Source organism: Knufia obscura, assembly GCF_036327395.1.
Source record: "Knufia obscura strain CCFEE 5817 isolate CBS 148926 chromosome Unknown scaffold_17, whole genome shotgun sequence".
NCBI classification, from domain to species: domain Eukaryota; kingdom Fungi; phylum Ascomycota; class Eurotiomycetes; order Chaetothyriales; family Trichomeriaceae; genus Knufia; species Knufia obscura.
In genome coordinates, this window is record NW_027042703.1 from 258,671 (window position 1) to 282,882 (window position 24,212).

A 24,212-nucleotide genomic window follows, 5' to 3' on the forward strand; every position below is an offset into this window, starting at 1 on the left:
CTTGAGAACCATCTTCGAACCAACCCACCAGAACTCCATCCTCGTGTCGGAGTTTGTGTGCAAGTCCGCCGTGTTAAGGTATTGCTCGTCCGAGCCCAAGATTGCACAGTCACCTCGAGGATGTTTGGACTGCACCAGGATAGCAAATTCCCATGAGGTGGAAGTCTGGCCAACGCGATCTGTCGACCGCGTCCAAGCAAGCAAGCAACCATGCCGCAGAATGCAACACCACCTGCGGCAGATCAAACCAAGACCAAGCAAGAGAGAATTCGTGACAATCAGCGACGAAGCCGTGCCAGACGCCAGGAGTATTTGAGTGACCTCGAAAAGAGGCTGTCTGAATGTCAGCTCACGTGTAAGCCTCCCAACCCTCACGGAGATGGGCACGGCTTAGACCTGACTCACCTTGTCTTGTTTTCACAATTTCGCATCTTCTGACTTGATTGTAGGTCGAACAGCTGATCTAAATTTGGCTGCCAAGATCGAGTTGCAGATAGAGAACGCGCGCCTACGCGAGCTCTTGTCGTTAGCAGGAGTCAACGATCAATTCGTCGACCATTACGTCTCTCAAGCGGTCGCCCAGTCAGGTCAGTACCCTCAGGAGAATGGACCATTACGACAATTGAAGCCCCGGGTAACCGGTACGAGTTCGATACGGTCATTGAGCGATGATGCCCAGCAAAACTCTGTCCCAAGGTCTCGTGGCAGTGTTCCACTACCGACCAGTCAGAGCAGTTCCTCCATCACCGGTATGAGGATGGCGTCCATGGCTATACCACGAGAACCATTATCTGATTATGCTACAACATTTCCTGTCTCATCAATGCCCGGCCTGAGCACTCCAACCGACTTCGACTGGCTGTATCAATCGACACCCTCGCTTCAATCCCAAAGTCCGCGGGATGATTTCTGCTGCGACACCTTCCTCATTCCATCTCAAGGTCCAGCTCCCGTGGCTGATGATAAGGCTATATTGTGCTCAGTTGCCAAACAAATGATCGAGCAATACCATATTTCGCCTATGGAGATGGAACAGGTCAAGGCCAAGCTAGCAGCAGGATTTTGTCGACCGGCTTACATAGGTGCTGGATGTGCCGTGAACAACCAAACGTTGTTCCAGGTCCTGAACGAGCTCAGCTTACGATACTCGTGATAGACCAGTTACAAGGACACCTTCCTCCCGGAACTGACAATCCCTGAGCCTAATGGGTAGCAATCCAGGGTCAACTGTATGCAATATACGCGGAGATAACGTCCACTACAACCGGCGTCTGCACCGGGCCAAGCTCACGACAAAGATCTGTGGGAAAGCAGACATGGAACCCCTTGAGCATTAATGCGACACTATCCTACGGTTACAGAGAATGGCGGCCTCGAGAGTCTCTCAATTGTCCCTCTGCCGGAAGTCGTCAACCGACTGTTGTCGCGCTCGATCGAGCTCCGTGCATCTCGCATATTTGCTAGTACCTTAGCTAGTACGGGCTAGCAGCTGCGATGCGCAGGTACCTGCAGCATGACGCACGGTGCATGGGCTAGAGCAGGCACGACCAGCTGTTAGCCGCGCTTCGGCAAAGCTATCATGAGCAACAAGCAGACATCGGCTTTCGAAGTGCAAAATGTTTGGAAGCGTGCTTCACCGCGCACCGTCACTCCATATTCTACAAAACAGAAGCTCCAGCCCATCTCGACCACTCTCAGCTAGGAGGACTTCTACCCACCGGGCCCAGCGCACTACAGCCGTACGATTCTTTCGAAGCTGAGACAGGCGCAATAGCTTTTTCTCACAACCACAACGACCACAATGCATCTTCACCGCCACCTCCCACTCCTCGCCATCCTCGCCTCGACCGCCCTCGCCAAGTCCACCCTTACGACATTTGAACAAATCCAACAAACCCTGAACACCTATCCCCTCGCAATCGACTTCAAGAACGGCCCCCTCTTCACCTCCGTCTTTACCCAAGACGCCTTCGCAAACTACACAGGGCCCCTTTCAAACCTAACCGGCATCGACGCCGTCCGCGAGGGTCTCCTCGCCTCCGTAGCTGGCCTAGCAACGCAGCACCAACTCGGCACAACACTCATCGATATCGACGAAGATAGCAAGGAAGCGAACAGCACGACGTATTTCACCGCGAATCTGGTTTCTGTGGCGCCGGAGACAGCGGGGTCCTTCACGGTATTATTCGGGCTGTATAGAGATGACCTCGTTGAGACGAAGGAGGGTTGGAGAATTAGTAGACGGCAGTTGGAGTTTATGACGCCGAATCTGGGCAACTTGACGCTAGGTTGAGGCTGAAAAAAGTCCTACGGTGTATGCCGGGAAACACGGGCATGCGCACACTGCTCGGTTGTAGGCAACTGTCGGTGAGGGTCAGGGTTTTCGACCCACGAGACTGAAACGTAGCGAGTCCAAGCTACGAGGTCATCAGTATCGACACCACGTGAGGGCTCGAACGCTTCATCCCTTCATACTTCCTCCTCACCTTAGTTAAGCCTTCGAAGTGTAATCAGCTGTGCCTCCCTGCCTCTAATACTCTCGCGCCTTCCCCTAATTATCATCAAATCAGTCAGTCACGCCTTCCGATCTCTGCCTTGAGTCAGTCATGCCATACCTTCCGGCTTTTGCCTATGTTGATCGTGCCTTGCTGGTCCGTCTAGCAACGATCGTGCCTTCCACCCTCTCCATGAATAGTCGCGCCTTCCTCGTTCACGATCGTACCTTCCTCGCCCCATGGTCGTACCTTCCTTCTCCCAAGGTCGCACCTGCCTCAGATATCTTTCGGCATCGCGCCTTCCCCAGATCTAACGCTGAATCGTACCTTCCTTAGCATTGGTTGACGATCGTGCCTTCTTTCCCACATGGTCGTGCCTTCCTCCCCATTCGTTGTCGGCGGTGCTTGCCCTCGTTGCTGATACTAGTCGTACCTTTCAGCTTCGAAGTCCTCCAGATCGCACCTCCCAGGTTACAACAAACTTGCCTGGCGCGCTTTCCTCTGGTTGTCGATTGAGCGGCGGTTTAGCTTTGTGTTCTTCATATTGTTTCATGGCCTATCGTGACTACGCTAAGACTCGACATCATTAGATCTCTAGATCTTGATGACGGCAAGAGGGCACGAAAGTGTCACCCAGGACAAGAAGTAGTATACCCGAAAGCATTCATTTGGAGTGTACGCCCCTGTTCATATAGCCGACGGCTAGTGACCGCGGTAGTGAACTATCTGAGTATGGTGTCGAGCTCAACGCCCTGCTTCACTTGGTCTCATTGGGCCGTGTTCATCGTGAGTCGTATAGAATTGGTGATATGATCGTGGGTATGGTATAGGTAGTAGCCATGTCTCATCCTTCGTTCTTCCTATTTTCTGCTCTTCCTTATCTTTTCCCAGCAAAAGTAGTCCCATGTCTACAACACAGCAACAACCCCCAAAAGCGCCAGCCCAGCAGCCCCAAAGCCGACCTTGTTCAACCCTGCACCACTCGACCCAGTTGCTGTCGCACTCGCCGTCGCATCACTAGCCTGCGCACTCAAACTGCTAGCCGCGCTATTGACAGCCTCTGTATTCGAGCTCAAAACGCTGCTCACACTCCCGCTCGCTCCAATCGCGCTGCCGGTACCTGTCACACTGGCGCCACTGCTGCTGCTGCTGGTCTCAATAGCAGTCATTGTACCTGTTGCACCGGATGTATCGAAATAGATGGACGGGAGGGTCTCGGAGGAGTCGACTGAGGAACCTGATGCGCTGGCACTGCCACTGCCGGACTGGGTCATGGTTATGGTATTCATGTTTGAGATTGTGTTCGTTTGGGTTAGTGTGTTGGCGCTGTCTTGGGCCAGAGCGACGGTCGCCAGGGCGAGAGGGAGGAGCGTTGAGGCGCGCATGATTGTGGTGTGAGGTTGATCTGGCGCGGAAGTGGCAGTTGGAGGGTGCGTTCAGGGCAAGGTAGCTGTCCGGACTGTGGTAGTCCCTGGTTCTGGACGTGTAGAGTATGCTATCGTGCGAGTCTTGAGCGGCTGCGCGAACTATGTAATCCTGTTTCTTGGTGTTGTGATCGTCGGTATCGTATGATTCTGAGATGAAGGGAAGCTGTGAATTGCGTGTATGATGCGCGACAAGACTTCTTTCGAACAAATCACGTCGTCAAGAAGGTAAGATAACACTCGCGACAGCGGGACAAAGACAGGTCACAAGAGAAAGAAGTCGATCGCAATTTCCTTGAAACACCAGTCGAGCGAGGGTTGTGGTACTTGTACGACCAGAAGTCTTGGTACCGATGCAAGGAATGTCTAGTCGGAACGATTCATGCTTCAGGTTGCTCGAGGGCCTTTCACGAGCCGTCGGGGACTCCTGTTCGTGGTCGCCTTTGCAGGCTCGAATCCATGGCAACGCCGAGATGTGCTCGCAGGACAAAGATTGGATCGGGTTGAGAAGAGTTTGTTGTCTTGTGGAGAGGGAACAAACCAGAAGTTGATGATCTCCAGCATCAGCCAGGTGCGACTGACCACTAAACTGCTTTGGTGAAGGTGCATGCAGAAGCCGCTCTTGCCGAAGCGTCTTAGCAGGACTTGGCAGGTACGACGGAGCACGGCCGGAGAACGCAGGTCGATGTTCGACAAGGTTTTGTGTGATGTTGATGTTGGAGGGGTGCTCTCCTCACTGAGCTGCTCAATATGCAAAAAAGGTCCGAGCAGAACAATGCTCAGTGTTATCTCTTCAGATCCGTCAGAGGGCCCGGCGTCAGCGATAGGCATCGAACTCAAAGATCGCAAGGCTCAGGGACGATTAAACCACATATCAAAATATGTATTACTTGCCAGCTGCGAAAGCACGACCATACTGGCATATCTGAAAATATACCTGTTGTATTTCTCAACCGCTTGCCCCTCAAAAGAGCCCTTCGATAGTCCCGATCCCCTAACTACCACTGCTCTTCATACTTGCCGTGGCAGAAGCCGCCGCAAGATTCTCTTTCTTCTTCTCGTTCTTCTCCTGCCTCGAAAGACTGCTGCCCCGACTCCTCAAGCCTTCAACATCAGAATTCAGCCCCGCCCTACCAAGTTTCATGACAAGCGCCGTATTCTCCTTCTGTAAATCCTGCACAATGCCTTTCAAACTTTCGGCCTCCTTCTTCACCAAATCGAGCTCCTGCCTCGCTTCGTCCCTCTCCCTCGTCAACTTCGTCTCCTTATCCTTATTAACTTGTCGCTTGGCTTTCTCCGCAGCCTTCCTCCGCTCCTTTTCTTGCTTGCGTTCGATCTTTTCAAGTTCCTTATGGAATTTCGCTTGGTGTTTCTTCAGGTCTCGTTCGTGTTTGTCGATCACCTTCTGAGTTTGATGGGCGTCTGAATCGGCTTGCTTCGACCTTGCCTCGTCAAATTTAGATTGTGTATCTGCGAACTTCTTGTGGAGAGCTTGTTTTCTGTCATCGAGTTTTCGGAGTTCCCGTTCGTGTTGAAGCTGTTCTTTGCTGCCGGTCATGGTATTGGCCGACTGCTGTGAGTCTATTGAAATTTTCTCGGCACCCTCGTCCTCAGACGATGATAGATGGTCTTCTGCTGAGGCGAAGGATGATGTAGACGTTATAGACTGCTGGTCGTCGTCCATGCCTGCAGGCGACATGGTGTTCGAAGTCTCTGCACTTTTGGCGGGCCCATTCAGCTCGGTCTGGCTTGAGCCAGCTGGTAGGCGATCGAGGACCGCTTGTGGTGTGTATGACCTCAAGCCGGCTGCTGCCCCTGCTACTGCACCATATAGACCATTGTTCTGCGACTGATCCGCTGTAGGCATTTGCTCAACCGCTGTCTGTGGTGGCTGTCCCACGTCTGGGAAGCCCTCTTTTCCATTTTCTTCGACGCCCACAAGAGATCTGTTCCTCCAGCCCTGGTAACTCTCTGTTCTCTGTGGTTGCGGCTTATCGGCGTTTCCCTCCACTGCCGCCAAATCGTCTTCATTTTGACATGCCCAGTCCACAAATTTGACAGCATCAGCACATATACTTGAAGGCGTACCTCTCTCGACAAGGAAACGTGGTATGCCACCACCTGGGTCACTGCGCGTTATCATCATCCATTCTACTGGGTTGTCTTCCGGATCCGTTGGGTCTGGTCCGCCAGAGCTCTTATCTTCTGAGGCCTGAGCATCGGTAGCTGCGCGGCTTCTTCTATGGGCCCCTGATGTATGTTTCTCACCACCGAGATCTATCGACGACTGTGATGTCTTGAGCTTCCTCGGCACTTCTCGTATAAACTCAATGGATTCGTAGAACCCTCTCACGAATCCCTGTCTTGGCTGCGTGTTTGGGTGATCACAAGGCCTGGAAACAATCATGTAGTGCCTTGGTGCAAAATGGTCCTTTGTCTCGTTCTCTACGTGCATAGCCTTATCTGATGTCACAAGCATCGTCACAAAGTCTCTCGCAGCTGTAGGCCCCGGAAACTGTGCGGATAGTCTGAAAACTTCGACTTTGCCTTTATCAGTCTTGATCTGCTCGACTCTTTCTTCACCACCGATGCCTCTCACATTGCCAGTGCCCGGTGGCCCAGGTTCAGCTAACGATTTCTCGAACTCCATCTGTAGGCTCTTCTTGAACTTGGAGAAGCTTATGCCCTCGTGTACACTGCACCTGGCAAACCAAGCTCCTTTGCTGTCCTTCCCTGACATCTTGTACACGGAGAGACCCAACGGGTTCTCTGACGCTTTCATCTTCATAGGCTTTCCCCATTCCTTTTGCAGTTTCTCGTGACCGAATGGAGGAGGAGCACTTCGTTCGGAGGATAGCGTGACCTCTGATGCTTTCGTGGCACGGCCATGAGGTTGTGCTTGAGGCTGCTGTGGGGCATCCTTTGTAGTGGGTATGGGTACAGAGTCAACTATCAGTTGGCAGTGGGAAAACAGGTCTTCCAGGTAGGAGTCGAGCTCTTGTCCTCCCGTGGGTATGCCCGACCACTGTGCTGGGCCTAGATATTTCAGGGCTTCGTGTAGTTCGGCCATAGCGACGGGAATTCGTAAATGTGGTCTGTTTGATAGGCAACGATGATATGCTATCTTGATCGCATGTCCGTTCGACCTGCTCCTGCACCACTGTTTCCTGTAGAAAGATCAACGCAGCAAAAATGTTTCGTTAGTGGTCCGGGACAATTGTTTCCATGGTACAAGTGCAACAGAGATACGTAGTCGTCAGCTGTGTTGATAGTGACGAAACGCGCCAATGGTCATCAAAAGTATCAGGAGTTGGCGACAACTTAGTATCGGGTAACGGCAAACGGTCCTGGTGGAAGCACGCTCTAGATCGCCATGATGCAGGACAGCAATCTGCTTGTTCCTGTATTTCCGATTGTCGCTGCTGTGCTGAAAGCCAACTTCTCGGTCGTGGGCGGCAAGAACGAGCCGTGGGGAGACCCACGTCATCCGGCAGCGCTGACTCTGTCATACTTGTGAGATCGCCAGTTGTTAGGTTTCTGTCTCAACTTCTTGATTCCAATATCACATTGAGACAGCAGCAGAGACAACTACATTGTGCCAGTCGATGTAAGTAGGTCAGAGAAAGACCTTAATACGTTTTAGACCGTCCTAGAAGGGCGGAGGAAATAGAATTACGCATGTTTAGGCCATCCTCCCTACCCTGCCCGAAACACTGCTTAATTTAAGCTTAACGTGGCCGTCCCGAGAACGAGCAATCTCCGCCCATGGCAGGCAGGGATACACGACTAGCTATCAGTCATGTCAGTGATCGAATACAAACGCACCAAAACACGTCGTGGACGTGGCAGAAGATAAGCGTTTGGTTGAGGGTCTCAAAAATGTTCCGATTTTTATTATGTACTTGGTATATCTGTGGACCCAGCATCCGATTCCTCTATCCACGCAGTGAATACTGAGGCTTCCTGAATCCAGTTCAGGAGAATAGGGGATGAACCTATAACCGTGACTTCCACTCAGATCCCGTTCGTCTGCTCGTGTACAACATCAGTAACCCAAGATCACGGATCGAAGGGTCATCTCAACAAATTCGGCTGGCGCACTTGTCGATCCGATGCTGAACACGAGCAGTCGTACTTCGCCCGGACTTCCATCACAGCAAGGCAGTTCCAACACATATACCAGATATGCCCTTCACCACCCTTGCCGATGTCCCATCTGCAACAAGTAGAGCACAGCAATGACTTGTTGTAGAGCAGACGCAATATCGAACAGCCGTTCCACCCGAGCTAGTCGCTGTGATAGAGCTATCCGATACCTATCGGCGTATACTTGCAATTCTCTGTTTCGAATTCGAACGGTATGGCCTTGCGGCAGTCGATCTTTTGAAAATGCAGAGACTATATCCACCCAGTGGTATGATCCAGATAACAATAAACCGATCCAGTCGGCGTGGTAGTGAGAGGCGATAACAAACGAAACCCGTATCCTAAAGCAAAAATTGACTCGCTTGCTAGAAATTCACAACGTTATTGTCCCAGTCCGTATAATACCCAGTCCCGATATGCAAAAGTGGTATCCTTAGTCGCTAAATTCAGTCAAACGAAGAAACGCCGCGTGTGATGCTGTGGTAGATTGTCCCTTTGCTGCTGAATTGTTGAACAGTGTGAATCGTCGATGTCTCGTGTCTCGTCAAGGCATTGAGAATTCCTCTGTGGTAGAAGATGATTGGGTTTGAGCCTCCATAGTCATCTCACATCGCAGTCGCATACTGCATCGAATAGTCGTTGTACCGGTCCCAACCAAAGCTGTTCATACCTACAGATGTTCCGCAAGGTTGCGACGCAAGCATGCTAGGCAGCGGTAGCGAAGACATCGACATGGTCGAGACGGGTGTAGGTGCACACCAAGCCGGCGACGATGTGTAGTATGTTGAGGATGTGTATGGTGCCGATGTGTAGGAGATGTTCTCATAGGAAGGTGTCGGCGAAGGCAGATTGTTCATGTCTGGCATGCCAACTTCCGTGTAATATCCATGATGTGAACCGCAGGATGATACTGGGCTTGGACTTGATGGCACAATCCTCCATGAATCGACAGGTGCAGGCTGCACTGCTGAGATATGTTGCGATGGCCACCATGTTTCTGAGATGTTCGAGCTTGGCAGAATGGGTGCTGGTCGAATGATCTCGATGACGGGTTTTGGTGGAGGAGGTAATAGCGGGACAAAGAGTCCTGTTACCTGGTTCCTCACATCGTCACTTCTCCCACAGAGAAGCTCACCTGCGCCATCCTCCTCGAGGCCTTCGAGACAAAGGGCACTTGCTCGGTACACGAATTTGTTCGCAGCCTGTACGAATTCTTCTTGCAACTTCTTCAGCTGGGTATCTTTGTCGGGCCAGTTCCAGGTGTTGGCGGCTGTATCGATGGAGTAGATCTCCTTGTGATATTCGACCAAAGAGTCTATCGTGTCCTGTGTCAACTTGAACGCGACTTCATTCCGCGACACCATGTCAACATGCACCACATAAGCCTCGATCTGCAGTAACTGGTAGTTGAAGAGTGCTTCAACTAAAGGATTGGAGTCCTTCCTCAGATCTGCTTCCGGGGCCTTTGATACCATCATTGAGCATAGAGACCATATGGCGTTCGGTGACGAGAGGGTTTCTGTGAGACATCTTGTGTGTTGAGGGATACTGTTCAACGGTCGCTTGATCTTGTTGATTCTCTTCAGGGTAGCGGTCAACCAGGGCTCTACCTTGTTGGAAAGGACAACGTTGACGGTTCCTCGAGCAGCAAAGGCCTGCGCAGACGCAGGTAATAATACCGCAGGCATTATGAATATGTGTTGAAAAGCGATTTGACTGAATGAAAGACTAAGGAAAACCAGTATAACGGGGGTATCTCTTGGCTTCTAGTGAGGTGTGTATAGTCGTGATGTCGTCGTGGTCGGATAGTTAGATGCTCCCAAGGCGGCCCCAACAAGGGAAGTAGTCTACGCGCCTGGTGTTGAAGATGAAGGGAGTGTTGGTGGGTGAGGGAGGTGTTGAGGTGTGAAGCGGGGATGACGAAAAAGGTAAGATGGGAGGAAGGGAACGACGGGTTACCTTATATCTGGACTTCGCGATAGACGGCATATGACCAGTGATAGGTTGGACGGCGCCGTGCGCTAGTCAGACAAAAGACTAGGAACTCTGGGTCTTATGCTCAAGGCTTGCGGGGCGGGACTTCCGAGCAGGATGAGCATGAGGATTGCGAGTTCGGCTACTGCGATCAGTCATCAGCTCACAATTCGCTAAACTACTGCAGCATGTACGCAACGCAATCTGAAGGCAGACGCAAATCGTGACCAGAAGCACACCGGAAGAGAGAGCGAGCGAGTGAGGCCAGTGTGGCTGGCGGACGGGCATGGCGAAAAGCTGTGTAGTGGAGTGAAGATGGACTTCGACGGCATGCATGAGTAGTCGAAGTGGTCATGCACCAAAGTGGAAGCGTGAGGGTGCGAGAGGAGTGTGAGAGCAAAACTGGAAAACTGGAAAGTGTGAGTCGCCCACGCTGTCGTGTTCCAGGTCTTTGCCGGCCCAGCGTTGCGATCCTGGCTCCACCAAGAAAAGCCACCAGGACGATCCAAGCACCGCCTGCGCTTCTTGCTTAGCTGCAGGCGCGAACTGCACCCAGGCTCTTTGCTCACTGGGTCACCCCAAGATTCAGCTTTTATGAATGTTCTCATCTACACGCTTCGGGCAATTCTGAAATTCCTGAATCATATATCCCTGATTTGCTTCCACAAGATGTGCAGATTGTTTGAGATGATGAGGCTGATGACTCAAGATTGATGCGCAAGCATTCTGCCTCGTCAAGGTATTGTTCTAGAAATTGCTCATGACTGGGTACGAGGATTGGAGATCACACACGAGGTAAAAGATGCCTTCCCAAGTTTTCGGGAAAATAGCCCCAGGCCGTTGGGACTGTCCGAAAATGGTACGGTACAGGGAATGCTATCGCGATAGCTTGCCGTAACACGAACTCATGCTGACCTCAAGGTTCTCGCGGCGACTTGCATCGTGATGTCGAGCATCTCGGTGCAGAAGCCTGATGAGGATAAGAGCACGAAGTCCTGGCCCGAGTCCTGCGCGCCATCGTGCGTTTTGACCATGGTCTCTACGTATGTCGATGGATCACCCAAGCCGCACGTTTCAAACATCAGCAGCAAGCCTACTTTGCCTTAAGCGCGCCCTGGAAACGTCAACTACATATGCCTGGCGCAAGCCTCATATCGAGAGTATGTTTCGGGAGGGTCAGGTTCTGCAGCTTCAACCACAGCGGTCTTCCGCCGATAATTGACTTCGACCACCACGCGGCGAGTATGTCCCAACAGGCTAAAGACCATGTGGAACACGTCAGATACGAGAAGGCCGAAAGTGCTTCGTCCAGTCCAGATGTCAGGCGGGCATATTCTGAACCGCCGCGTGCAACCGTGGTCACGACGAGCAGAGAAGCAGAGCCAGTCGTCCGTGTGACTTCTAGTGTGGACTGGCTTAGCTGACGGGAGGCCGCTGGCATGAACCTCGTCTTATGCTACCTTGAGCATGGGATTGGTGCAACCCAAAATCTTAGTTTGCCGAGTCTGATCTGACAACCCTGCTACGCTAGGTGATTGGGCAGCGGAAGACTGCCTTCTAGCGTATGACAAGATCATGTGATCACACTTTGTGCGAAACCTTGGCTGTGATGGCAGTGACACCATTACGTGCAACACCAGAGCACGAACCGGATATGTTTCAAGTTCACATGAGCTTGCAGGTCTTACAGTGCTAAACGAACAGTTTAGGAAGCTACAGCATATTGATCGGAACTAACGAGATGTTCTTGGAGCAGCTGTGGCTGAGCAGATATCTTTCGCAAGGCGAAGCGGAGAATGTAGATCTCGCACGCTAAGCCCGAAAGAGGAATGAGAAATCGACCACAGCTGAAACTCAAGAACGTGAGCCGATCCGGTCGACGAAACCCGTGGTTACGACGTAAAGATGGACGGCAATGTTCGCTATGGACCGGAATAATCGGTCGCTCTCGCTTCGATGCCGTGGCTGGTATCTTGAGAGAGGACCGAAATGTGGCGCAGACAACACCATATCACCATACGCTGTCGACCTCATCATCAGGCACGGGGCGTCCGCTGTCGCGTAGCGGAGGTCTGCTCAGTGACGCTCGTCGCTGCAATGACGGCTGCTTCTACAAGCTTGCCAGAGTGACCAATTTCCGAGATGTCAGCGTACCTGCAAAGCATAACTCAAACAGGTCGCGCCTTCCTCAGTCCTTGCCCTTGCACATCGCAGAATATTCTAAGAAACCTACTCGAAGCAAAATCCTTGCAGTTCGAATGTCAACATGCCAGAAATGGAACTTCAGTGATCTCATCACCCACGCACTCACGTGGTGCATGAATGTTCTTTGATCTCAGGGAAGCGACGTTGACACAAGGATGCAAGTCTATTCTCAAAATAGTCTTTTGTGAAACATTTGTTTCAAACAGCAGCAGTCGACAGCGTCTAGGTAAGCGCCTTTCGGAACCTGGGGTAAGTGTTTTGTGCTCGCAGTCTCAGGTGGCTCGGGCCAAAGTCCGGACGTCCATTCTTGATAACCGTCAGCTCGTCTTAGTATCGGCACTTCCTCGTCGTTTAGACCCAAGTCCCAGAACCATGTTGCGAAACATGCAAGGAACGTCACTCAAAGAGCACAAAGTCATATTATTGATGACTCGAACGATGTCAACTGACCAGCAGCACATGACATGTACCCACTCCTTCTCGAAGCGCCTTCACCTCGACAAGGATGTACCCTAGGGATACTCCTCGTACCGCTTTCTTCAGCTTCTAGAAGTCATATTCTTGTGCCATGCTCGCCTACACGTAGCGGCGGTATATGGCCACCAGCCGGAGCTTGCTACCACATGGACGTCATCATTTTACTGTACCTCTAGCTGCAGGCTCGATATCGGCCCTGCTGACCTCGTGGCCAAGGCCTTGCAATAGATCTGTACCAAGCTCATCGTCGCTAGCAAGCAGCTTGCCAGCCTCAGACATCCTTTCCTGTTTGGCCTTGAGCCTCAGGAAACGTACACTATGTCTGCATTGCCATTTCCCCCTGTGGTCATAGTTCTACCTATCCAGTACCCGTGCTCGTCTGATCATGCGTAAGCTCTTCGTAGTCCCAGCCGCGACTCCATTGTCACCAGGCCGTTGCCCTCATCAGGATAACCTGTTCCTTCTTCGACAGATAGATCCTATCCGCAACGTCGACAGCGTCATACACAGGTCGCAGCTCCCTATGCTTGCGACCCGTGCTTGTCGCAAGTATCTTTTTCTCCGCGCTGTATAGACGTCAACCATTCTTGTCAACCTCATGCCATAGAATTCGCTTCGCCAGTCCGTGATCCTAGTCATCAACATAAGTACCTGAATGCAAGCCGGAATGAAGTAGACAGTAGCATTGATTCCTCTGCACGCTTGTCATAGACGTAATCCCACCAAGCCTAGAACCAGCCCACTCCCACACTCGCCAAATAATCATGTTCGAGAAACCCGAAAACCTGCTAATGCATACACGCTCCAAAACCACAAACAAACCCACTCGTATCGCACTCACGGCAACGCCTCATACCCATCCATACCCTTTTGACCTCCCACCCCGCCTTTGCCCTTTTCCATCCCATCGACTCCAGCCCCCTAAGCCACAGCACCGACAGCCTGCCCACCACTTCCACCACCACCACCACCCCCCGTCCTCCCCTCCCCCTCCTCCCCCAACAACTCAATCTGCCTCACCAAAAAGCTCTTCTCATCCAAAAACTGATCATCATCCGTCCTCCCCTCCAAAAACCCCGGCAGAAACCTCAACAGCCTCCCTCTATTCTTCCCCAACAACCTCCTCACCTCCTCACTCTTATTCGGATTCGCGACAAACACCTTAAACACATGGAAGGCCTCATACTGCACCATCTTCCGGTCATCTTTGAGCAGGTTCATGGTGAGTTTCAGGTTTTCACCGCTGGCGACATACTGCGTCATGACGATGTAGTTTGATCTATCGAGGAGGAGTTCACCGAGGAGTTTGATGCTCTGCCGCTTGGTCACGTAGGATGGGGAATTAAGCAGGATGGGGTTGTAGAACTCGCCAAAGAACAGGTCGTAGTTTGTGGCTAGGTATTGGGAGACGAGTTGCTTGTGTTTCGTGAGGATGTCGCGGAAGGTGGTGAATGCGTCGGCGGAGACCTCGAAGCTGCCTTTGTTGATCCAGGTGAAGAAGGACCAGAATGTGCCGGTGCCGGATTGTTTCCTTCCAACGTCGACTTCTTTCAGTTGGACTGCTTTCTCGCCTGTGCCGGGCTGTGATTCGTCGTAGAGGATTACGGCTGCGATTGTGTCGTAGGCTAGGGCCTGGCGGAGGATCTGGCCGCAGGGCATGGCGCTGGTGGCGTGGTTGTAGCCGCGACATAGTTCGATTATGATCTCGGGCCGTTGGAGGACGAGGTAGGATATTGCGCTTGGGTCGCCTGGGGCTGCGTTTTGTGGTTTGAAGCGGAGGATGTGGCTGAAGAGGATTTGGGCGTCTTTGCGGGCTTCGAAGGGGAGCAGCCGTATTGATTTTGAGATGTCGTAGAGGAGGTCTTCTTGGATGATGGAGTGGATGAGGGCGTGCACGGCGTCGGGTTGGGGTGGGGTCTCGGTTGTGCCTTGGACGATGAGTTTCATGGCGGACATGGTGCGGGCTACTTCTTCTTCGGTTTTGGGGGTTGGGGTGTTGGTTTCGAGTTTGGGGAGGTTGTCTTTGAGGGTTCGTGCGAGTTCTGAGGGTGATTTTTGGCGGCCTCCGCGGCCGAAGAGGAAGGCCATGTTGGTTGTATTGGTGTTTGGGGTGGTTTGTATAAGTTGAGTATAGGAGTAGCAGAGCTGGTTGTCGATGAGGTGCCTGGAGCTCAAGTCGCCAAGCAGTGGTGTTCTCGTCAGGCGAAACTCAGCGAAGAGCTACCGTCTGCTGTTGCAGTGCTTTGGACTGGACGTTGTGAATCAAATTGGATGTGATCGTGTCTGCGATGCAGTGATGTTGACTTTGGAAATAAATGCGGGTCGATTGGGCAACGGAACGCTAAGTTTCAGGGTGCATACAGGGGTTTCAGCCTTATCGTGCTTATCGCTTACAGCCGAGGCACTCACTAAATGTCCTTTTGCAAACAGCCAGCACGGAGGGGTTATTGACGCGGGCGGTCGTGCTGTTACTGTGAGAAAACAAGAAGGCTGCTATTCATCGGGTCTCGACTCGTTTCAGATGTGTAAAACTTCTATGCACAAGCACGATTCGGCTTGAAAAGTTCGTCCTAAGGTTGTTGTTTTCTCTGCTCATTTTATTCACTTCAAGAAGCCCCTTTCGCAAGCCCTCATCACAGTAGACTTGCAGTATGCGTATACTCAACATAGAGTATACGAGATCCAGCAGCTGAGTGAGGGATTCATGTTCTGATTGTTGGAATGATGCACGAAGCAGCACAATAAGAGTAATCTATCAATATGTTACGTGCAGCACAATCTCCATCTAAGCTCATATATCCTTCCGCCTCTTATTAACCTCAGCACCACCATCCACCCCGGAACTCATGGCAACCTTCTCCCCCAACTCATGTCCCGGCGTAACCGGCCCCGACAAAACCTCGTGATCAAGCGTATCAGCCGCATGTTCAACAACACTCTTCCGTCTCTCTAGCGGCTTCTTGACATCCGGGTCGCCAGGTCCAGCCCCAGCCCTCCCATCAAACCTCTTTCGTACCGTCTCAATCATCTTTCCGAACCAATACCAATTCAATGCGTTCAACGTCAGATTTGATACTAAGTACACAGCCACGATCCACCACGGCACATGACTCTTCTCATTCACGAATTTCATGACTTCAGATTGCGCCGCGACACAGCTTGTATCGCCGAGACATAGCCCGCCATCGCGGATGCTGAAGAGGTTTGCCGCATTCTTAGAGGTAATAGGCACATCCGTACCCTGATGCAACACAGCCGCGAGATCAACCTTGAGTATCTGCCACACATCGGAGTAGACTTGGATACTCTGATACGTGCCCCACACCAACCGACAGCAGAAAAAGGTAACGAGTAGGATCATCCCGTTATACCACTGCAGCTTCGATCCCGTAAGATTTAGCTTATCGCAGAACCAATGCACGTTCAGAAAAGGACTGCTCAGCTCGTATAGGATGAAGACCGGACCATAGTAGTTGACGAACGGGCGCTATAAAGCATTAGCACAGATCTGCCAGAGCATACACGCCTCCGAGTCCTGAAGGAGCTTCAAATAGGAATATACTCACAAACCCAAAACTAAAAACCCAAAACGCAGCAACAGCATGCATCCAGATCCCCCACCCAAAAATCCCAATATACCTCGTACTCACAATCAAATCCCACAAAAAGTACCCACACGCCAACCCTTGTATCAGCCCGCTCGCACCCGTATACCCATATACCCGCTCAACCACACTCTCCCCCATCTGACGCCTCTCTTCATCGTTAAACATAACATACAGCGCCAGTGTATTGATCAGACAGCTCTGCACCATAGACACGACGTGTACATCCCAGTTTATGCGCGTGCGTTTGTTGAGGTTGCGGTAGATGTTTGGGAAGAAGAAGTTGGATATCAGCGGGGATATGATGGACTGGGTGGATTGGTAGAGGATGAGGGCGAAGAGGACTTCGTGGATGTGGTGTGGTAGTGTTGTTAGATTGAGTGCGTCGGCCCATGGCTTTGTGAGGGAGAAGAGGAATGAGGGCGGGGGTGGGATTGGGTCGAGCATTGTAGTGTCGGTGAGCTGTGCTGTAGCTGTATTCCTTCAGTGTCCGTGGTCGCTGACGTCGCAGTCAAGCTCAAGCTTAAGCTCGAATCGAGCACCGTAGCGTAGCCGGCAAGTACTGATGTCGGGTTCAGGTTCGAAATTGAGGGGACTACGAGAGCAGTATCGGTATCGCAACTGCAGCTGTTTCGCGTCGTCCAGCCAGGGATTGGCGTGACTTTGCTTCTCGTGCAGCAAGAAGGAAGAGCAGCTGTTAGAGCAACCTGGGTACAGCTGCAGCTGCCCCAAGATTCTGTTGGGACTTTATCTCTGTGCGACACGGCTATCGCGTGAGCATTGCAGGCAACCAAGTCGTGCCTTTGTGTGGTGAACCGAGCAAGCGAGTCTCGCTTCGACCGGATGACGTACGCTTAAACAAAGTCGGGAAAGGACGATCACGGGCCATTACCGCCCACGCTTGTGCCTAGGAGTAATAGATGGAGTAAAGTGATCAGGAGAACAAGTAGATGATACGATAGCAAATGTATTCATGCTATGTAGGCATGCCCTCTACTGCATGACAGACTATGGTATATACGGTGTCCCTTCAATGTTCCGAACAAACAAATCAAACCATCGCTACCAATAACCAAGCCCTAGCACCACACGCCGTGTTCCGTCATGTCGTCGTTAACCAAAATTCATCAAGTCGACACTGTACTCTGCCAACCCTTCATACTTTGATCCGGAGTCGGTGGCTCGGACCCAAGACCACTATCACTAGCAGCGGCATATTTCGACTCATGCTGAATAATGTCTGACGGAGCCGGCAGATCACCAATTGTGTCTGCATCCTCGAAGTCCTCCTCGCCCGATGGACTGTCCTCGTCTTGCTCCGGTTGAGCGAGATCTGGATCAGCTAAAACCACCGCTTGGAAGCCATCCTCGTGGTATGTCATATCCTCGATGTCATGTACAGAATCATCTTGATCGTCCATCCCTTCGTCTTCTTCCAGGATGCTTTCCTGACCATGGCCATTGAGTGTACCACCCATACTGCTGGCATAGCTGGTACTTCGTCGGCTGTCTCGGCTCAATGAGCTGTCAGTGTACATGTATGAGGTGCCCAGACTCGTTCGTCGCTCAGTGCCAGCATCACTCGACTCATCGAAAGTTTCATCATCGAGCGCAGACTGATTCTCCTTGTCTGTAACTGTCGAATCCATGCCGGCCCAGCTTGGCTTGCGTCCGCTCAGGTACGTGCTTGGGTTGCTCTTAACGGACTGGCTTCTCTTCAAGTTGACCAGACCGGATGCATTGCTGGGTGCGAGGACCATCGCACGGTTGTTACCCTTTGGCTGACCGTTCTGGACATGGCTAGTGCTTAGAATTCGGCGATCAACAGATTGCCGTCCTGCAGCGTTGGTGTTTGCCGCCACTGCAAGCGGTGCTCGCTTCTTGAGAGCCATACCGACAGCATTGCCGAGGTGGGACGGTGCCTTGACAGCAGAGGCTCTAGCAGTGCTGTTGCTTGCTGAAGATGGTACTCGCTTCAAGCTCATGGATGCGTCACGTTCGGCGGGCGACACCTTCTTCTTCGGTGCACTCTTTGCGAGTTTGGCCGTCCGAGCATGAATCATGACTCCTTCCAGTATTCGTCGCTCAAGAGTTTCCGCACGGTTATTCATGTCACGCATCTCTTCTTGTCGTATCGTGAGAGAAGTCTCAAGCCTAGCCACATCTCGGGTGAGCCGTCTTGTCTGAGAGAAGAGCTCTTCATGCTCTGCCTTCAATACAGCCATTGAGTCAATGAGAACATTTTTCTCCTCGGTCAGAGCCACAATGTCAGCCTCGACACGCTCTTTTTGGGCGGTACGCTTCTCGAGCGCAATTGCCGCTTCTCGAGCTTCTTCAGCCTTGGACTCATGATGCTCTGCCATTAGTCTTGTCTGAGTCGCTACCATCGCACTGATCTCTTCAGCTGTTGCATTGACTTTCTCGTGGATGCCGTCAATCTTGTCAAGGCCAGAAAGTCGTTCCAGAGTGTTGCTGTGGTGAGAGTCCATGGTTGACAAAGCTTCCTTGGCCATGGCCGAGTGTGCAACAAGCTCATCTAGCTTCGCTTGAACATCAGTGTCATCGTACTTCTCAACCACCGGAGGCTCGGGAATGATTGCAGCTGGTTCTTCGACCGCTGGTAAGGCAGGTAGCAGAGCTGGAATGGCGGAAGGGATCTCTTTCATCTCGGTCTTGATCTCCTCAGTGGCCTTGCTGAATTTCTCATCCTGCTGTTGGGAATGTTCATAGTGCTTGCCAACCTTCTCTAGGACCTCCTTGATGGCGGCCAACAGAGCTGGGTGCGGTTCCTGCAGGTAACCTTCAAGTTTTGCTGTGGCATCAAGTGTCTTAGCAATCTCCTCCCTGGTTAGAAGGTGTTCTTGGCTATTGGCATCGGTCAACTCGGTGAGCTTAACGTTCGACTGATCCACAACATCGAATACTGTTTTCGAATCGTCGGAGAGCTTCTCGCAAGTCTCGCCGACAGTAGTGCCTAGAGCGTCCATCAGGCCTTTCAGCTCCTCTACGACACCCTTGACAGTTGCGTTGTTCTCGGCAGACTCCTTGTCTCGCTCTTCCATAGCAGCGAGCTTGGCGTCATTCACGACTTGAGCATCATCATATTTGGTCATCAGCTCGTCAAATTTCTCCTCAAGCTTGCTTCTTAACTCGCCGTGGTTATCATCAACTTTCGAGAAAAGTGTAGCATCGCGCTCTTCTGTTGCTGTTTTGGCAGTCGACTTGTCCTCAATGTGAGCATCGAACGCCTTCGTCACAAGCTCACTAAGCTCAGTGATGCTCGCGGCGGTGGCGTATGTCTCCATATTGTCATGGTGCATACCAAGCACTCTGCTGAGCTCGCCAAGGTTTTCTTCATTGCCAGTGAGCTTGCTCAAGACCTCTGCTTTGATCTCAGCGACGAGACCTTTGACGTCGTCAATCTTCGTAGCGAGACCTCCATGCTCAATCTTTCGAGCTTCGAAAGCCTGGGCGGTCAGATCGTTGTCACCTTCAAACTGCTCTCGGAAAGATGTAATGCTGTCTTTCACCTCCGCAAGGTCATCTTTGGTTGCAAGACCATCTGTGCTGGGAATGGTCTGTTCGTCAAGCTTGGTCTTCATGTCTAGACACAAAGATTCGAGGACTTCCAGGTCAGTTTTGGTGAGCTTGCCTTCTGTTTCGCCTCCTTCGGCTGGACCTGTCATCTTTTCTTGCAAAGCTTCGATGCTGGAAGAAATATCTTTGAGAGTCAGCTCCATGATTGTGAAGTCCTCCTTGTGAGTAGGCTCCGCTGCCTTTACAGCCGCGTCTTCGACTGTGGTTCGGACTTCCCTGAGTAGTTCTTCCAAACCATTGATCTGGCTCGTCTTGGCCACCGGCTCTAGATCTGGCATCAGCATGTCATCCAGCTTAGCCTTGACGTTATGTAGAAGAGTCTCGAGAGCGTCAATGTCTTCTCTGCATGCAGCATTTGGCGGCATAACAGCTTCCGGAACCTGGATCTCAGGAATGGTGATTTCTGGCATCTCCCGGGGTAGTGTGCTGATATTATCTTGCATTTCCCTGATGGCCGCATGCACACCTTCGAGGTCGTCCTTGCGTACATGGTGCTCCATAGCAGCATGCAAGTTTCCGAGATCATCAGGGTGTACGCGCATCTCGGAGGGGAAGTTGACATCCGGTGTGGGCAGATCCATCGCCTCAACTTTGATGCCGAGTTGTGTGATCATGACTTTGAGACTTTCGATCTGCGCTTGAATTCCATTCTCATCATGAAGCATCACCTCTTGGCCCTTGACTGTCTCTGCGTCTGCGTCCTCATCTCTTTTGCTCTTCAGCTGCTCAATGTCGCTTCTTATGTTCTCAATGCCAGCGTTGAGGCTGTCGAGTATTTCCTGGCCGTTGGCAGACTCGTTTGCTGGCTCATTTGATTTGTCAACTAATTTCTGCATGTCGGCACGAATGTTGTCGACGCCATCCTGGAATGCGTCGAGCAGTTCGCTAGTGTTCGAGAAGATGCTTTCGTTGCCGTCAGCCTTTGGTAAACTGCGGCTATTCTCCATGCCTTCTCTGATGGCCTCGAGGATTTCATCACGATCAGGCCCCGAAGCGCCCTGGATGAGAGTGCTTGCGAGAGTTGTTCGCATATGTTCCAGCTCCTCCTTCACAAGTCGCGCAATGTCTTCGCCATTGCTGCTGACCGTCGAACCACGTTCATCAGAGATATCACGAATCGCATCGAGGATTTCATTCTTGTCAGCTGACGGGTCGGCTTGTGTCATCGATTTTCGAATCGTGTCTCTCAAGTGCTCAAACTCTTTCTCCATGGCATCGAGCAGCTCAGGAGTGTCCAATGACTTTTGTGGAGTCCTCGAGAACCCTTTCTCCATGTCAACTTGCATTGCCGCGAAGCCTGCTTTTACGGAATCAATGATCTCGTCTTTGCCAGTGACATCCGCAGCACGATCAACATAGGTTTCGATCTCTCCTCGCAGATCCTCAAGTCCGTCCTTCAGGGCGTCCAAGACCTGCTCAGTGTCTCTGCCGTTTGCCGCAGTGTACTCTTGAAATTCTGTCTTCATGCTGCCCAAAAACTCATGCATGGCTTCGACAACGCGCTCGCCCATGCCGCCCAGGGGATTTTGGTCACCCTCAAGACAGGCTTTGATTGCATCGAAAAGGTCTTCACGATTGAACTCGAGTTCTTTGGTAGCAGTCGGTTGGTAATGCTCAAGACCTTCCCTAACGGCATTGAGAATTTCGTCCTTGCTGAAGTCGGATTGTTCCCGTGGTGCTGAGACGTGCCTGGACATACTGTCATCAATTGCTTCCAGCAGAAAATCGCGCGTCACATCAGAAGTGTTGGCCTCTACTGGCACTGGTGCTGCGACTGGGAATTCAAAGTTCTCCAAGCACTCCTGAACAGCGGCTGAGATCTCTTCTTTCGTTATGGCTGGCGGCGCCTCAATTTGGGGTGGTTGGAAGTCTGCAAGACCTCTTTGAACAGCCTCGATTACCTGGTCATATGTTGCTCCCGCCGTTTGTTGTTCCAAGTTTTGAGGCTGGTATGATTGCAACCCCTCTTTCAAGGTGTCCAGAATTTCATCTCGCTCAAGGCCAAAGTGCTCCAAAGCAATTTCTGGTTTGCAGTCCTCCCATGCCTCTTTGACCGCGGCCAACAGCTGATCGTGCTCAGCAGCTACGTCTCGCGGTGCTTCGTGAGGTTGGTGCTGTGCCATAGCTTGTGTAACTGCAGCGATCACAGCAGTCGTGTCCACATCCGGCTGGCTTCTGGTAAGCTGCATGTCGTTGTTTTTGACTATCTCGTGCATATGCTCTTTCAGCTCGATCAAGCCCTGCTCAACCACTTGGATAACTTCTTCTTGTCCTGGGCCGCTGCTACTCAGTTCAAGTTCTCTGGAAGAAGCTGGTGCCTGGTCGAGCTTCTTAGCGATCTCTCTACCCATACCAAGCACTTCTCCGCGAAGTTCTCGGACCAAGGCTTTGACTTCGTTGGTGAGACCACCATGCTGAGATAATGATTGCTTGACGCTTTTCAGGGTCTTCACAATTTCCTCGTTGATTACTTCGAACGACCCGCCCTTCGCTCCTTTGTTTTCCGAGTCAAGATAAATGTCCATCTGTGACATGTTTCGATCTGTCTTTACACTTGGGGCTCGTACCAGGGCCTTACTGCCAGAGTCGGCCTTCATATCCTTCATGAAAAGCAGTATCTCTTCGAGCTTCTGCATCATGCTAGGATCCATGGTGTACCTGGCGCTTGGTGCTGATTCGGTGGCCCCTGCTTCTGACTTGGCCATCTCAAGCGTGTTCATTAACTTCTCTTGGCCGTCCTTTGTGGCCATTTCTCTTAGGACCTTTTCAAGCATTGCTATGCTCGCTGCTCCATCTACCGATACAACTGATGGAGATGCAGAAAGCTCGCTTGCGAGAAAATTGACTGGGCTCGAAATTCGAGGCAGGTTGAAGCTTTTGCGGGAGGGTGTCGCATGTTCCTTCTCTTCGAGAAACAATGGAAGGTTCGGTGTCGATCTGGACATGTCAGGAGCTCCCAGCAACCGGGAATCAATGTTGCCGAATTTCTGATCAAGGCCAGCTACCAAGTCTCTTAACGTCTTGCGAATGTCTTCATCTCGAACGTTCGTGGCTTCCTGTAATCTTGAAAGGTCTCCTGCATTGTCTTTGCTTCTCTTGGTCAAAGATGCCATCTCTCGCTGTAGACTGGTGGCGATGCTCGTGATGGTAGAGATTTGTGTTGATAGGAGGTCGAAGGAAGGAGGTGACTGCCGGCTAGCGCCATTGCTGATGTCTGAAAGTGGTTCATTTTCTTGACGATTGCGTGTTGCTTGAAGGGCCAGCATGCCTGACGATGGTGGTGTGTTCTCATCTGAGGCAGACTTTGACTTCTGTAAGGGTGTCGGAGTCTCTGTGCCAGCTCGTGTTGGACTCTGATCCGGGGTTCGCGAGGATGAGATTCTATCTTCCCACTCGGCTAGTCTTGATGTGCGAAAAGCTTTCTCAGGTGATCGTCTCTCAACTGCGTCGCTCAATCTTCCTGGCGAGCCTCCTATCTGGACACTCTGCATCCGACGGTGCTGTGGCCGCACTACGCCTTTCTCTGGTGATGGAGGAGGATTGCTTGTGTAGGCGCTTGGGGCGCTCTCTAGTGCTCTCGATGCTATCAATGCCGCGGCTTTTTCGATATTTGATGATACATTTGGTCTCGTGATAGGACTATTGCCGACGGTTGGGTTTAGAGGAAGTGGTGGTGGTGCTCTATCAGGATCTGAACTGTCCCACCTGTAGCAAAGATCAGTACGCGGCTCGACCGTAGGCTGGAGCTACTCACATGGGCACATTGGAGCGAGCGTTGCATTCTGAGTATGAGTGTGAATGCTTTACCATCCGTGATTCGCTCCTGTCGCGCGACCCATCCCTCGTGTAGGACGGAGTCGTCGCCATGGTCGATGCTGGTCAAAGCTCGAAGTAGAAAATGGTGAGGAATGCTGGAGAAAAGTCGACCTTATACAAACATTATCGAGCACATTCAACGCCGTTGCCAACATGCATATGCTAGAATGTGGATGTCAATGAGCAGAACAGCGCATAGATGTACAGAATTAATTCAAGTTCGTCGTCGGATGACCACTCAGGCAGTAGTAAGCTACTTTCGACGATGTGATTGGCGTGCGTCAGAGGTAAACACAAAAGGAAGCTGCGAATCATTTTCTCCTTCCTCGTTGCCGAGCAACAGCCATGATTATTCTCGAGCGGCCGCCAAACCTGCCATACTTGTCATGGCCGTAAGTCGTGCCCTCGATGCCTTGTGCCTGAGGCATAGAGGAAGAACAGAAAGCTGGCCGAAGATCCTCCGTCAACTGCCA

The 24,212-nt window shown here is 51.7% G+C and overlaps 8 protein-coding genes across 8 annotated transcripts; 2 read left to right on the top strand and 6 right to left on the bottom strand.

Annotated features, from left to right (window-relative positions):
* Positions 1 to 210: 210 nt before the first annotated feature.
* On the top strand, positions 211 to 1,153 carry PMZ80_010393 (uncharacterized protein; the record flags this gene model as incomplete). Its single annotated transcript, XM_064878782.1, has 2 exons — positions 211 to 355; positions 450 to 1,153. The coding sequence occupies 2 exons, from the start codon at positions 211 to 213 to the stop codon at positions 1,151 to 1,153; spliced, it is 849 nt and encodes a 282-aa protein (XP_064725476.1).
* Positions 1,154 to 1,801: 648 nt separating this feature from the next.
* Positions 1,802 to 2,293, top strand: PMZ80_010394 (uncharacterized protein; the record flags this gene model as incomplete). Its single annotated transcript, XM_064878783.1, has 1 exon — positions 1,802 to 2,293. The coding sequence occupies one exon, from the start codon at positions 1,802 to 1,804 to the stop codon at positions 2,291 to 2,293; it is 492 nt and encodes a 163-aa protein (XP_064725477.1).
* A 1,110-nt stretch (positions 2,294 to 3,403) lies between these two features.
* Positions 3,404 to 3,880, bottom strand: PMZ80_010395 (uncharacterized protein; the record flags this gene model as incomplete). The annotated part of the gene is made up of 1 exon (XM_064878784.1): positions 3,404 to 3,880. One exon carries the CDS (start codon positions 3,878 to 3,880, stop codon positions 3,404 to 3,406), a length of 477 nt encoding a protein of 158 aa, XP_064725478.1.
* Positions 3,881 to 4,913: 1,033 nt separating this feature from the next.
* On the bottom strand, positions 4,914 to 6,989 carry PMZ80_010396 (uncharacterized protein; the record flags this gene model as incomplete). Its single annotated transcript, XM_064878785.1, has 1 exon — positions 4,914 to 6,989. The coding sequence occupies one exon, from the start codon at positions 6,987 to 6,989 to the stop codon at positions 4,914 to 4,916; it is 2,076 nt and encodes a 691-aa protein (XP_064725479.1).
* Positions 6,990 to 8,670: 1,681 nt separating this feature from the next.
* On the bottom strand, positions 8,671 to 9,753 carry PMZ80_010397 (uncharacterized protein; the record flags this gene model as incomplete). Its single annotated transcript, XM_064878786.1, has 1 exon — positions 8,671 to 9,753. The coding sequence occupies one exon, from the start codon at positions 9,751 to 9,753 to the stop codon at positions 8,671 to 8,673; it is 1,083 nt and encodes a 360-aa protein (XP_064725480.1).
* A 3,889-nt stretch (positions 9,754 to 13,642) lies between these two features.
* Positions 13,643 to 14,809, bottom strand: HYM1 (Hym1p; the record flags this gene model as incomplete). Its single annotated transcript, XM_064878787.1, has 1 exon — positions 13,643 to 14,809. The coding sequence occupies one exon, from the start codon at positions 14,807 to 14,809 to the stop codon at positions 13,643 to 13,645; it is 1,167 nt and encodes a 388-aa protein (XP_064725481.1).
* Positions 14,810 to 15,512: 703 nt separating this feature from the next.
* Positions 15,513 to 16,773, bottom strand: PMZ80_010399 (uncharacterized protein; the record flags this gene model as incomplete). Its single annotated transcript, XM_064878788.1, has 2 exons — positions 15,513 to 16,208; positions 16,372 to 16,773. 2 exons carry the CDS (start codon positions 16,771 to 16,773, stop codon positions 15,513 to 15,515), a joined length of 1,098 nt encoding a protein of 365 aa, XP_064725482.1.
* A 680-nt stretch (positions 16,774 to 17,453) lies between these two features.
* On the bottom strand, positions 17,454 to 23,790 carry PMZ80_010400 (uncharacterized protein; the record flags this gene model as incomplete). Its single annotated transcript, XM_064878789.1, has 2 exons — positions 17,454 to 23,628; positions 23,678 to 23,790. The coding sequence occupies 2 exons, from the start codon at positions 23,788 to 23,790 to the stop codon at positions 17,454 to 17,456; spliced, it is 6,288 nt and encodes a 2,095-aa protein (XP_064725483.1).
* Between the last annotated feature and the right edge of the window lie 422 nt (positions 23,791 to 24,212).